The 13,648-nt window shown below is 36.9% G+C and overlaps 1 protein-coding gene across 2 annotated transcripts in view; it reads left to right on the forward strand.

Moving 5' to 3' along the window:
* The first annotated feature begins 1,677 nt into the window (after positions 1 to 1,677).
* pik3r1 (phosphoinositide-3-kinase, regulatory subunit 1 (alpha)) overlaps positions 1,678 to 13,648 on the forward strand; it is a 36,299-nt gene continuing 24,328 nt past the window's right edge. Inside the window, exons 1-2 of one of the 2 annotated variants that reach the window (XM_077206350.1) lie at positions 1,678 to 2,208; positions 3,307 to 3,922. In XM_077206350.1, coding sequence (XP_077062465.1) covers positions 3,592 to 3,922 — 331 coding nt within the window. In that variant the 5' untranslated portion in view covers positions 1,678 to 2,208; positions 3,307 to 3,591. The remainder of the gene's footprint in view (positions 2,209 to 3,306; positions 3,923 to 13,648) is intronic. The other variant, XM_077206351.1, reaches the window with a different exon arrangement.

The following is a 13,648-nucleotide window of genomic DNA, read 5'->3' on the forward strand; positions in this document are numbered from 1 at the left end:
ACGTTTGTAACGCGTTACTCCCAACACTGGCTACTAAGTCATCAAAATGATTAAAAAAAAAATAAAAAAAACATTTAGGCCTAACGAGTTCCCATTTTACATATTTAGCTATAACATAAGCCTATGATATGCGAGTTATCACACCAGCAAGAGTGCTGTTTTTCCGAACACCTGCACAATCGCAAACAAACAGCTATAGGCTACCGCTGTGCCCCCAAACAACACATTTTTTGTTCCTCAAAATATCTGCATTTTTGACAGAATCAGACCAGTAAATTATTCAATTACGCTACCCATTCATAAATACAGTCGTTTGCTAGGTTAAATGAATTAGGATTTTTGAACAAATCGGTTGAATAAAGGATTCAACTCCCTTGTCAAGATGGAGACTTGCCACTACTGGGGGTGTTAGTTTCATAGTTAAAAAGTAGACTTATTTCATTTTTTTTTTCTACATACAGTTTTTACATTTAAAACAGTAATCTGCTAACATAATTTATGCAATTATAATTTGCTGTGTAAATCCATACATGCCATGTCTAAACAGCCTGTGTCAATCCAAAAAACTGTTTTTTTTTTATACAGCCTTCATTTTATTTGGTCATAATAGCCATACACAGTGTCTTTGCATTCTGATTTGTTGACTAAAATGAAGAATCTGACATAAGAAGACGGATAGATATGACAATGAATTTAAAAATACTGTTTTCTCTTGGCTTTATTATTAGAATTTTGATCTTCTCTCAACCGAGAGAGCACATCCTGCATTATATTGTATTATAATTAAGGCTGGGCGATATATCGAGTTTGTACAATATATCGATTTTTTTCCCCCCACGATATGGAATGAGGCAATACCGTTTATATCGATACAGTAGTTTGATACGTGCGCAAAACAGACGAGCACAATAGAACAGTAGCGCAATAATTCTGACTAAAACACATATTACTAAAATATTTCTTGTTTGGAGACAATAAATGTGCCATATGTGGAATTTTAAACCTACAAGTATATTTTTATGAAAGTGACCATTGTAATCAAATGCAGGCTAATATAATAAGTTCGTGCTTTTGTTTTTACTTTCATTTTTAGTTTAGCCTTTAGTCATTTTTAAAACAAAAGCATTATTTTTGTTTTTAGTTTGTAGTGTTACAATGTTAGAATGTAATGTGATTTTAACCACCTTTTTGCACATTATATATTGCATAGCCTACATTACATTCCCTATTTGTTTCCATATCCTTCAATATCAACATTGTTTGGATATCATTGAGCAGAATGTGAAATAATTTTTTTTTTTTAAATAAATACATTTTCTTTATCCAAATGGAAAAATGTAGAAAGTACCGAGATATACATCGTATATCGCCATTTAACCAAAAAATACAGAGATATGATTTTTTGGCCATATCGCCCAGCCCTAATTATAATGATTATTTAATATTAGCCTATACCACTAAACTTTGACTATATGTTGTATTAATTATTCTAGGAACCTCATTTTCATCTACATTTTAATTTTTGTGCAATTTGTGCTACTCCATAACGATGTGTGTAGCGTAAGTAGGGCCCAAACTTAAACTCAAGCCCAGGGGCCCCCAGCCCCCTAAGTCCTGCGGCCTCCTGCCCTGCGTACATCCGGTCGCTTATATAACGATCGCACGATTTGACGCCTCATTCATGGGTCTATAGCGGTGCGGGACGTGTTACGCGCCGAAGTTTTGTCCATAAGAAGAAGTACCGGTAGTATGGAAGAAAACCATTAATGCTTTGCTTCGCAAGCACCACTAACTGGAGGGGCGGGGCGTGAAGGGGGACTGGCGCTGACGCAGAGCATAGGGCGTGGTTTGGGTTTGGTGTTTCTGCCATTGAGGGGATTCAGTGTGTGGTGACTCGGGCGGAGTCGGCTTTGCTGTCGGGAAACGAACTCGATCATTGAGTTAAAGAATTAAAAAAAAAAAAAAAAAAAAAGCTCAATTAGCGGGTTGAAATTTACCCCACTACTGTATGTTACTTCCTCGAAGAAGCGTCGTATGTGGAGTGTTTTTAGCGGTTGTGGTGGGTGGATTTGTTGGAGAGCTGCTTAAACTGGAGTTACGGGAAGCGAAGGAGATTTTCTCGGCCCTGCTTTCATGAACGGGCCCCTTACAACTTACTAAAGTTCGCAGATATACTTCAGTTTCTCTTTTTTTTTAAACCATTGCTCGGTACGTATGCTTGTTTTATGAAGTATGCAATGTGTTTAGGATGGGTGTGTATTATATTGTTGAGATTTTGGGAGGTTTGGCAGGATCGCTTTACTGTGTCGATTGTTCCAGTACAGCGTGTCCAAATTGAATTCTATTACTGAATCTCCACTTACTTTGCTTCACTACTTGACACTGGCAGTTTATTTTCTACAGCGACTGTGCTTTTAGCATCGTAAATTAAGTTGTAATCTTTCTAATGTTATTGTGCGTAGAACGTACATTTATATGGTTCACTAATAATAATCCTTTATATTATTTAAGGCTAACATTAGCCAATAAGCTAATCGCGAACATGCAATATTAATATAAATCTATTTACATGCGTCTTCTATCAACGCATAAATGCATTCAGTCGTCATTCGGAATAACAGTCAGTTCGATTTTTTATGGATCTGCTGTGTGATTTTTTTTTAAAAAAAATTATCTGATTTGATTGTGGTTTTAATATTACTATTACGTATAACCGTAAACTTTAATTGCTTTTTGAATGAATTTAGTTTATTCGTTCTTAATGTTGCGCAGCTTAAAATTTGTAATCTGTCACATGTATCTCAAAGGAGAGCTTTCTTCTTTCATCATTTTGAGTCTTTGGAGTTTCGTTTGGGCCATTTTTTCTATTATTTTCACTTTTTAAAAAAGTGTTGTTTTTTCTCTTCATTTGACGCTTTCTTAGTTCATTTAGGTACGTTACCGTGCATAACATTTTAAAATAAATGTCTCGTTAGAAGACAGAGAAGAACAAATAATCTCGCCATAGCCTAAATAATCTCAATATTTTGCTAGTTTAGTTCTAATTCGATAAAAAGTATTTACTTGCAGTACATTTATAACCTATTGCTGTTTATGCAATTAGTCTAACGTTACTACTAAAACAATAAAACAGAACACTTCTTTGTGCCTTTTGGTATTACTATTATATGAACGTAGGATGTCTGTATTCTATCAAATAATGTGTAACAAGAGTAGATTTACTAGTTTGTTTCACCATGGAAGTTGAGTTGCTGTTTGAAATGCTTTTTGTGTGGCTTGTGTAAAATGGCTTCTCTTGTGTTGCAGGTTTGAGTTAGCCTACTCTGTAAGATCCAGAGGAACAGGCCTCACGCAGATGGGAAGAGTCTGTAAGAAGCACCTTGAAAGTGCACCCAATCATTGGACTATTAGTTTCACATAATCCACTTGTCCAGACAGACTATCCATTGTGGATGATAATGATAATAAAGGCGTAAAGTCTTTGGATAAAACCTTGTTTTCTTCAACTCTTGCCTGTCATAAAAATATTGGTTTAAAGAACCTTTGTCAGCAGTCATTATCATTTTGTGACACCAAAACTTTACCATCAAAATGAGTGCAGAAGGATATCAGTACAGAGCGCTGTATGACTACAAGAAAGAAAGGGAGGAGGATATTAACTTGCATGTAGGGGACATTCTTACAGTCAACAAGGGTGCACTACTTGCAGTTGGCTACGTAGAGGGCATAGAGGAGAGACCAGAAGAAATCGGATGGCTGCCTGGCTTTAATGAAACCACTCAAGAAAAGGGGGACTTTCCTGGTACGTACGTGGAGTTCATCGGCAAGAAAAAGATTTCTCCACCAACTCCCAAACCAAGGCCCCCAAGGCCTCTACCTGTGGCTCCGGGGACTGCAAGGCCAGACTCGGACTCTGAGCAAAGTGAGTAAGCTAAAAAAATTCCGCTGAATTATATTTTCAGCTTTTTTGCCACATCCAGGGATCTGGAAGTGTTGCTAACTGGACTCAAACATGCCTTGCATATGATGCAAATTAGCTTTAGAATTCAAAGTATTCGTGTCTTAAATCCTCAGATTTTTTTTACCATTTTGAGCTGCTGCTTAGATAGTTTCTCAATTCCACAGAAGTTGTATATAGTTAATCTTTTGATTAATATTTGGTCACCAGAGTTGACCTTAACCCGTGGTCACAAAGCAGATCTTCATTTTTTTGCATTATTAAAAAATTGTCAACCATTTTAGCTTGGTTGGTGCATAATTTTAACGAACCCTTTTCCCACTTAACTAGATCCATTCATGCTGATGCCAAACCCACGTGCCTTTCTCAAAATACCCACTAACCACTTATTCCATTTTCGTAACTAGCGACCAGATTTTATACCACCATTTCATCAAGAGATTTGATTTATAGCTGCAGCACACAAATGTCGCCTGAATATTTAAGGCTGTTTAAGGTTTGCACTGGGCTATGTTTCGTAATTGCAAACATGGCAAGAAGCCCAGATTTGGATAGAGGCCTGCAACACAGTAGTTTGTAGTCTAATTGTCTGGCATTGCTGCATCTTTCACACAACCACAGTATGAGTGCTTAGAGCCCCCTATGGCTCCTTTAAAATCACCCAGCTCTCTTAATTTGTAGTTTTGCTCTATGCTGTCTATTTGTGCCATTTCTTGCCATTTCTTTTCTAGTGTCTAAAAAAGCTTGATCTATATTTATTGTGAATGATACAATACAGATTGTTAGGGCACTTTCACACTATAGCTTTTGAGGCTTGTTTGGCTTAGATTCTTAATAAGAACCAGAAAGACAAACTCAGTTGTCATGGTGACAACTAAACTAGAGATGTGTTCTTCATGTTGTCAGGTTATGAAACATAGATCATAAGTGAGATCCGGCTCTCAAAACCAACTTGTGTGCTACTTCCTTGTCCTTTGTGGTTTGATGCATAAAAACACTAGTACATAACTTTTTATCTTTGATTTTTATTTTTATTTTAAACCCAGCTAACTTTTTCCTGTTGGTCAAGAATCAAGATTGCTTAAGCTCCATAACTGTGGCTAAATTGACACTATGACCTAGGGCTGTGACGGTGGCAGTTTTTTCACCAACGCGGTGGTAATGGACCACCATATATATATATATCTTAAATACATAAATACATATAAATACATATATATATATATATATATATATATATATATATATATCTTCAATTAAATACATTTTTAAATAAAATGATAATAAACAAGGCTCAAACATCCATTTCGGAACATACATGTGTGTTTATTTGAGCACTTCCATCAATGAAACATCACACTAAAGCCTGTAAAGCATTGAAATAAATATCAGTAAATGATATTAACTTAAATAATATAATAAAGTTAAATATTTAAAAAACATTAGTTACTCACAAAGACGCGTGATAGCTATAGCCTTCTGTTCTGCGCTTTGAGAGGGATCAGGGATGTGAGACACGAGCAGAAAGACCATCTCTTTTTTTGTATATCTTCATGTTTTCTACTTGCTGTAAAAGGTCTGAAGAGTGAATTTTATCTTCCACAAGGGCAAGACATTTAGGCTATGTTTGATTTTGCGCTGCCAGAGAAAGCGAAACTAAAATCACCCGCGCGTGTGAAACGCGCCTTACCAAGTCTAATAACAAGCACAAACTGTGTTAAAAAGAATTTGACAAGCAAGTTAAAAGGTAGGCTATCTTTCCTACAGCGTTTTTCTACTTTACCACAGTAAAGAATCTGAATACAATAGGCCTACTTTAAACCTAAGACGTGAGTGAAGATTTGGGAAAAGAAACCAGAGATCTATATTTGTATATTTCTATATAGTGGAATAACTAATGGAATAGTGTTAAATCCGCTGATAATCGGGTGACCAGATCACAAAACATTTATGGGCTCACGCCTCACGCACAACTCTCATTCGTCACGAATCCAAATGTTTGGCTGCGATGTAACATTTAATTGCTAAACTATTATTTATTTTGTAAACAAAGCTTTGTGCTTCACTCCTGTCATAATATTACATGTAAAACAGCATTCACATACAAAAAAATTTGTTTTGGCAGACCACCACCTGTGCTGCTCGACCACCGCCTGTGCTACTCAGCCACCGCAGTGGCGTGGTTGTCAAGTTTACCAGCACAGCCCTACTATGGCCTCTATTTTTCTGAATGACTATTCTGATTTGTGTCAATGTTAAGGGAAGGGGGAGGAAGTGCTTACACAGGAGAGGGATTGAGACTTGGAGAATGCATTTTTAAGGAATGTAAACCAGAAGCAGATCTGGAAAACTGCCAGAGCTCATGGCATTATGCTGCTCACAGCTAGAACCAGGACTCAAACCCAATACCGCACTCCACCACTAAAACCACAAAAAAACTCAACACTTTTGACTTAGCAGTGATTTATTTTTCTTACCTACATAGGACATAGATAATTGACATCTGATGCTGTTTTACACTGTAGGGAGATTATTTCGGCCTTACTTGAAAATCTCTGGTTTCTCTTCCTCATTTGAAATGACTACCGTATGTTTTTTTTTCTCTTGAATCCTTTTAGCCTATTTGTGTAACTGTTGCATAAAGAATCAGTGTAGGGAGAAGTGAAATGCTAGAAAATGCCCCTCATTCTCGATAGTGATGCTTGAGGTATTATGTGGCATTGTGTGTGTGGTATTGTGTTATTATTATGACATAAATGTTATTCCTGATGAATCTCCAGAGCTAGCTGAGCTCATTTAGAAAATTATTTTAAAACATTAAAATGAAAAAAGAAAAGAATTTAATAGCCAAAAATACAGTGCTTTCCAGTATGACATTTTCCTGTAAACCATTAGTACCATTTATGTGTGGTGCCTGAAGCAGAGACTCAACGGCATAAGAAACATCTGTAATGTCTTAAAGGCGCATCTCACAGATTTTCGCCAATTCAGCAATTGGGGGAGGTGTTTAGCATGGGGCATCTCTCTCTCTCTCTCTCTCTCTCTCTCTCTCTCTCTCTCTCTCTAGCTCTCTCTCTAGCTCTCTCTCTCTAGCTCTCTATCTCTCTCTGAGCAGTTGAGACTCACTTAAGAGAACAGCAGATGTGGGATTTCTGTCTGTTTTGGCTCCCAGGCTTTTTTATTTTTTTTTATTTTTTATAATAAACACTAACATGTTCCTTTCTGTGGGCCTCTAGTCTAGAGTGAGAGGATCCGTATGTGCCCAGGCCAGCTTTGTGCACAATTCTTGTTTTATTGTTTACTCATTCTTGGTAAAGCTTTCAACTGCATTCTGGGTCCGCAAATTGTATTGCTCAGTTTTTCCTTCTCTTCGGTTCCAAGTTGGCTTTTTCTGTGCGTGACTCCAAACAGGGAATGTGATCTTTTATGGCTTTAACTTCTTCTGTACTATGGAAATTAGAGTTCCTCTTTATCTGACACTGTTCTGTTTTATTGCATGGAGAATAAGTTGAGCTGGTAAACATACACTGTTTATGAATTCTTTCCTAACATAGCCAATTTAATAATGGTTGAATGTTTTTTTCAATGATCAGTATAGTATAATACAATAATAAAAAATATGAACAGACACAAAATAGCTAAATAAATTATGGCCACAATGGTCATGAAAGTCAAGTCATCCAACAACCAACTAGTGATAACCAACCTTTTAGGTTTGATTATTTTTAGTAGTGGTGCTTTAGTTGGTGTGTTTTTTTTTTAGCAATTAAGCGGCTTACATGTTTAAAATCCCTCAAATTTAAACCTTTCTTCTAAGTATGCATCACTTAGATTTAGGGATCTAAATTTAGACAGAATAACTAAGGAATATGTTCAAAATGTGGGGCTGATCATTCAATATTTGCCTGCTTTAGATATAAAACATTCAGTAAAGCCACTAAATGTTCTTTGTTTCGGTATTCTGGAGTTCAGGATTCTGTTTACAATTTCCATGGCTAATTAAAGTAGATGATGCAATCAAACCTTGTATGGACTAACCAGTTTTGATCCAACCACAAGTCCATGCAAGGCCCACATTCCTGTACTTCATCAGATATGGCAGTCTTTTAGCATTCAGTTTGCAGGGGTGATGCAGTCTATGCATTAAATTTAGAGAAGCTATATGCTTATCTGCTATTTTATCTTTATATCAATCTGAGATGCAGATCTCTTGTGGTTGTTGCTAGGTCCGTGTATTTTTTTTTTTTAGAATTTTTTTTAGATAAAACTGGTAGTGCTGGGCGGTATGACCAAAAATCTGTATCGTGCTACTTTTTAAGATTCTGGCGGTTTCACGGTATATCAGTGGGTTTTTTTCATGACTGGATCTTTATATAAGTTTATAGTGGCTTATTTTACTGTCAGGAGTACATAAAATAGAAAAACACTTAAAAATGGAGGTAATCAAAACAATTTATAAAACAAACAATTTGGTTAACCTTTTAAAATGTAATGTTTTTATTAAAACATGTTTAAGAACTTGATATTCCTTAAAAATATATTTTTAATCAATTGTATTAGTATTACACAGTACATTATACTGTGCAATTGTAATACATTTCTGTTATAATTTCTTCAAGTTAAACCAAACTTATTTTGATGAGTTGTCATGAAGACCTTTTAGTAATGTATTATGTAATTAGATTTTCTTGAATGCAATGGTAAAATGTTTATAAAGTGAACTCTCAGAGCAACTCTAGAGACGAAGTTCATGTGGAGTGTCCTTATAATGAGACGACAGATGCTAAAAAAAAGAAAAACAACCATGAGCGTCACACGTGCTTTAGTATATGTGTGTAGCAGACGAAACTGTGAGGTTCTCATCCACAGATACGCAGAACATGCAGATTTAAAAAATATGTATGGAGCTTTAATTATGCCTTTTTGACTTTTGCGGATCTTAACAGTACCGTGAGTGCGCAGAGTATTGGATTTGGATTGTTCCCGTCTGACTGATATCGGATTCAGAAAAAAATGCAGAGCCGATACCGATACTGGATATCGGATTGGTCCATTCCTACACACTACATTGCGCTCTTCAGGGCCGTTGAATAGATGCAGGATTTTTTATATTTTTTTTTTTAGCTATGAACTGGTATGGAGGTGTTTGGAAAATACATCTTGTACATACAAAATTTAAACCAGCACTAAATGCAGGACATAACAAATGAATCAACCATAAAACAATTTCAAACAACAAAAGTTATCCGAGAGAGTGCACGTGAAAACTGCCAAGGAGAGCTGTGGCAGTTAACTGAAAGTGGTTGGGGGAAGGCATTGCTGGTGTTTGAGATAATGTGCTTTTCTCCTTTTTGAGGGGCCTCTTCAGCACTCGGTGGAACATCTGCTGCATGGAGCAGCTCTCTGAGGGAGTTATTGCTGGGTTTAGTAAAGAATGTGCCGTTTGCCCTAACCAAGCAGTAAGCCAATATAAATGCCAAAGTACCAAAAAAAAAGAATATATATTTGCCACATTAAATATTTTTTTTTTACCTTTATAGGTTTTTCCTAACCTTATTAAATGTCTTCTTTCTTGTCATTCTTTATTTTGACTAGTTCATTATATACTCCTTCGGTGGACAACAAATGATAGACAAAGCCCAGCCAGGTTTATTGCCCTGTTAAAGACTTCATCCCCATGCAGGGTAAAGGCGCTCATTAGATCGTGGTGGTTATAACCGGGGCAGAACTGGTTTGTGGCCGTTAGCGTAATGGTACACGTTCCTGTGGCTTAGATTGAACAGCCTGTTCCCGGTCGCTGTATTTAGCATCATGACGAATCAGTACAATCGCCTTTAAGTACTGGTGCAGTAGGCAGCGGAAATGTGCTCTAGCGAAAAGAATGCTGATCCAGTTGACCATGTTTTCCAGGTTATGGAGCAGCCATTAAACATCCACTGTTTTAAATTGACGTTCTCTGAGCCCAGATAGGCCTAACTATTTCAGAAGCCTCTGGGTCAAGAGTGCACTGACATTGAGGTGGAGCAAAACCTGAAAAAAAACCTTTGTCAAACTGCAAGGACTGGACTTCAGTAGAGTTGATGTGATCTGGAGGTGGTACCGTGGTGAAAGCTGGTGTTTATTGAGATGTGCGTGAGAGTGTACATGTGGTCTTCATTAATGTCTCCAGAGAGACAGGGCTGAATTGGCAAATCTTCTTACTGAAGGACAAGCATGTCTGCTGGGTGGATTAGCAACACATTGCAAGTGGTGGAGCAAGAGCAGCAGAATTGAAATATGCACACGGTTTTGTTACTGCCCCTATACCCCATTTAGTGTTGATGTGCTAGTTGGTTATGTGAGGAGACATGGAAGTGTTTGTATAAGTTACAAACCCAATACCAGCGGTGGGAGAGAGAACATATCAGATGTAACACTTTTTTTTTTTTTTAGACCATATAGCACAGTCCAACTTCTTTAATTCTGTTTCTTTGGATTGTTTGTTGAAATAGGGGGGAAAATAATTTGTTATTGGTTGGATTTTCCTAGAAGTCAGACATGGTATTTTGTCTTTTTTAAAAATAATTAAATATGTGGTTTTTAGTGGGTAGTTGACATGTCCGTATACTCTTATATCAAAATGATAGAGTTATTAGGTTAAAATGTACAGTATGTTAAAGGAAAGTTATATCTTGTGTCTTGTGACTGGACACCAGTTTTTCTTTTCAGATTTTTTAAAGAAAAATTTGCGTTGGTTATAACTCTCTCTGACGTATTACACACTGTATACTTTCTTAAAAGCAAAGTCCTCCCTTACAGCACAATGATTTACGAAGCGACTCGACAATAGCAAATAGAACCCATTCTAATCACTGATGCTACGCTGGATGCGGCACAACACAAATTCCCAACAATAAAATCATGCCCCATTCTATTTCTGACATACTCCAAATGCCTGCGCTACTCGTTTTTATTTATTTAAATTTCGTTTTTATTTAAATCTACCCTACTTTGTCAGTTAGAAAAATACTATAAGACGTATTAAAAATATTGCTTAAGTTAAAAGACCTGTGTGTGTGTCTGTTTTATATCACAGTGTCCATTCTCGGAGCATATAAGCCCTGCTCGCGTGAGGCCCGTCGCATCTTTATTTAAATCTACCCTACTTTGTCAGTAATTTGTTAGTGAGAAAAATATAAGACTACCTTATTAAAAATATTGATTTAACAGACCTGTGTGTGTTTTATATCACTAGTGCAGTGTCCGTTCTCGGAGCTTATAAGCTCTGCTCGCGTGAGGCGCGCCGCTTCCCGCTCGCGCTGTTCTGTAGTTTATTAATAGTTTATTAATTCTGAACGTGTCGCGTCTTGCCTGTTTATCTATATTGCACCAAATACGACACTGCACTCCCTTGTGTAGTCGTTTGGATGAACGGTTCTCGAAATAATCAAAATGCAAATTGACGGACAGACACACGCACATTTGCACACACGCACATTTGCACACACGCACATTTGCACACACACACATTTGCACACACACGCAAGGTCTCTCACTCTCTCCCTCTCTGTCGTGCACGCGCTACACGGTTTGGAGTTCGCAAGCTCTAGATTCCGGGAGATTTGAACTAATTTGCGGGCATCAGAGAGCTGCTATCAATATGTGGGAGACTTGGGATGTCTGAGACATATAGAGTTTCCAAAGCTTTGAATATTCGATGTTCATTACTACCGAAGCTTCGAAGCTCAAAAAATGGTACTCGGACCAGCCCTACTTCTGACACAGACAAACGATTTTCAACGGTCACTTTGTCGCATCCAGTGTGGACAGCTTCTAGATCAGGGATTGGCAATTGTGGTCCTGCCTGAAGCATTCTAGTATTCCTGAAGGCATTGATTAGCTTGTTCAGGTGTGTTTGTAATCAATGTCTTCAGGATTAATAGAAAGCTACATGTAGCTAAACTCTGCAGGACAGTGGCCCTGGGATGGAAAATGCCCATCCCTTTTGGCAGCAGCAGGAGTGTGTTGTGTTGACTGATATAATATTGATTTGCCATCAGTGCACAGACACTGAGCAAGTAAACCATGCATGCAAACTAAACCATAAACACAGCTCTTAAAGTAACTGGAAAAACATAGAGCCTGTTTTCTTTATGTAATATCTTCATGCTGTTTTTTAGGACATGAAGATTAAAAACCTAACCCATCCGTGTCCCTGCGTTATTTCTCTATGTAACCCTGGATTAGTAGCCTCAGATATGTCATGTGTGCTGTAATTGTTTGGTGTGTGCTGTCTGAGATCAAGCATTTTCACACACTGCCCTGGGGGAGACTCTGTTCCTCTTCTTTTACATTGAATGTTTCAGTTTCATTACTGTAAAATGTCAAATTGCCAATACAGTACATTTTTCAAACCATCAGCACTAAAGCAGTGCCTTTTTGTCTTCAGTGTCACAGTCTCTGTTGAAATGTGGGTTGTTTGAAAACCTCTTTCGTCTTTTGATTTCAGGTGTTGTATTTTGTAACAAATAGGGGGCAACTCTGAAATTTACTCATTTAGGCTATTTTAATAAGTTTTGGTAGCCTATTTCTTTGCATGTTACTGAAGAATTAATGTATACAACTGATTGCATAAACGGTAGACATTAACTTATTTAACTCTTTCCCCGTGATTGATGGGGATTTCTGTCATTTGAAACAACGCTTGTTTTCACTGTTATACTGTAGGGGACGTTATTAGGCATCTTCTGAAAGAGTACTGAATCTCCTGATCAAAAGACATGTGAAGAAACAAACAAGTGAGATAGCATGTAAGCAGGTTAGTGGGGGCGACTGAATTGTTATTGTATTTTATTTTTTTATTGCCCATATCTTAGAGAGCAGGATGGCATATGTAAAGCCTATATATTATATTATATAAATTGTAAATTATTTGAAAATGAATTAAAAAATACATCTCTAAATTAAACAGACTTACTTTAGATGGCAACTTCTTGATTCTGTAACCGATTACAGTATTTTTCACAAATAAAGGTAAAAAAATTTAAAAAAAAAAATGAATAAAAAGGAAGTAAACACTAAACAACAAGGGACTCGTAATCTAGTAAGTTTGTGCGCACTGGGAATCATATTTTTTTTGCAAATAAAGACAAGGTAACACAAAATTTAACTTTTTTAACAGCACAGTGAAAATGACATGGATATGACATAGTGGGCAACTGAATATAGTGCAGCATAGTTTGAAATCAAGGGTTTGAAGTATGTCGATCGTGAGTCTCCAGTGAAGCTAAACGCTTCTGTCTGCATTCAATTCACACAGACAGAATACACGCATTCATGCACTTCAGGATATCATATATTGCATGTTCAGATATTCATAGAACAAAATATTATGGGAGCCATGAAAATTGTGAAAATGGTCAAAAATGCTGGCGGTGGATGGCAACTTTTAAAAGGTGGCCAGGGAAAAAGGTTATGCTCCAAGTCTCCGAATTTACGTTTAGGAATCAATAACGTTTTTGTGTTAATAGCAACAATTTTCACAGTTTTAAAGGGATAGTTCACCAACATAAAACTAATGTCAGTTGAAAATGTTTTATTTTATTTTATTGGAACACCAACATTTAAAGATTCTTCACACAGGTCTTTCTCTTATTTTAAGTTTGAAGGGACCATCTGTCAAGCTACCAAGAGGAAAATGTACATGTAGTA

The sequence above is a fragment of the Siphateles boraxobius genome, unplaced genomic scaffold (genome assembly GCF_051911475.1).
Source record: "Siphateles boraxobius isolate OS27281-9 unplaced genomic scaffold, OSU_SipBor_1 56, whole genome shotgun sequence".
Lineage (NCBI taxonomy): Eukaryota > Metazoa > Chordata > Actinopteri > Cypriniformes > Leuciscidae > Siphateles > Siphateles boraxobius.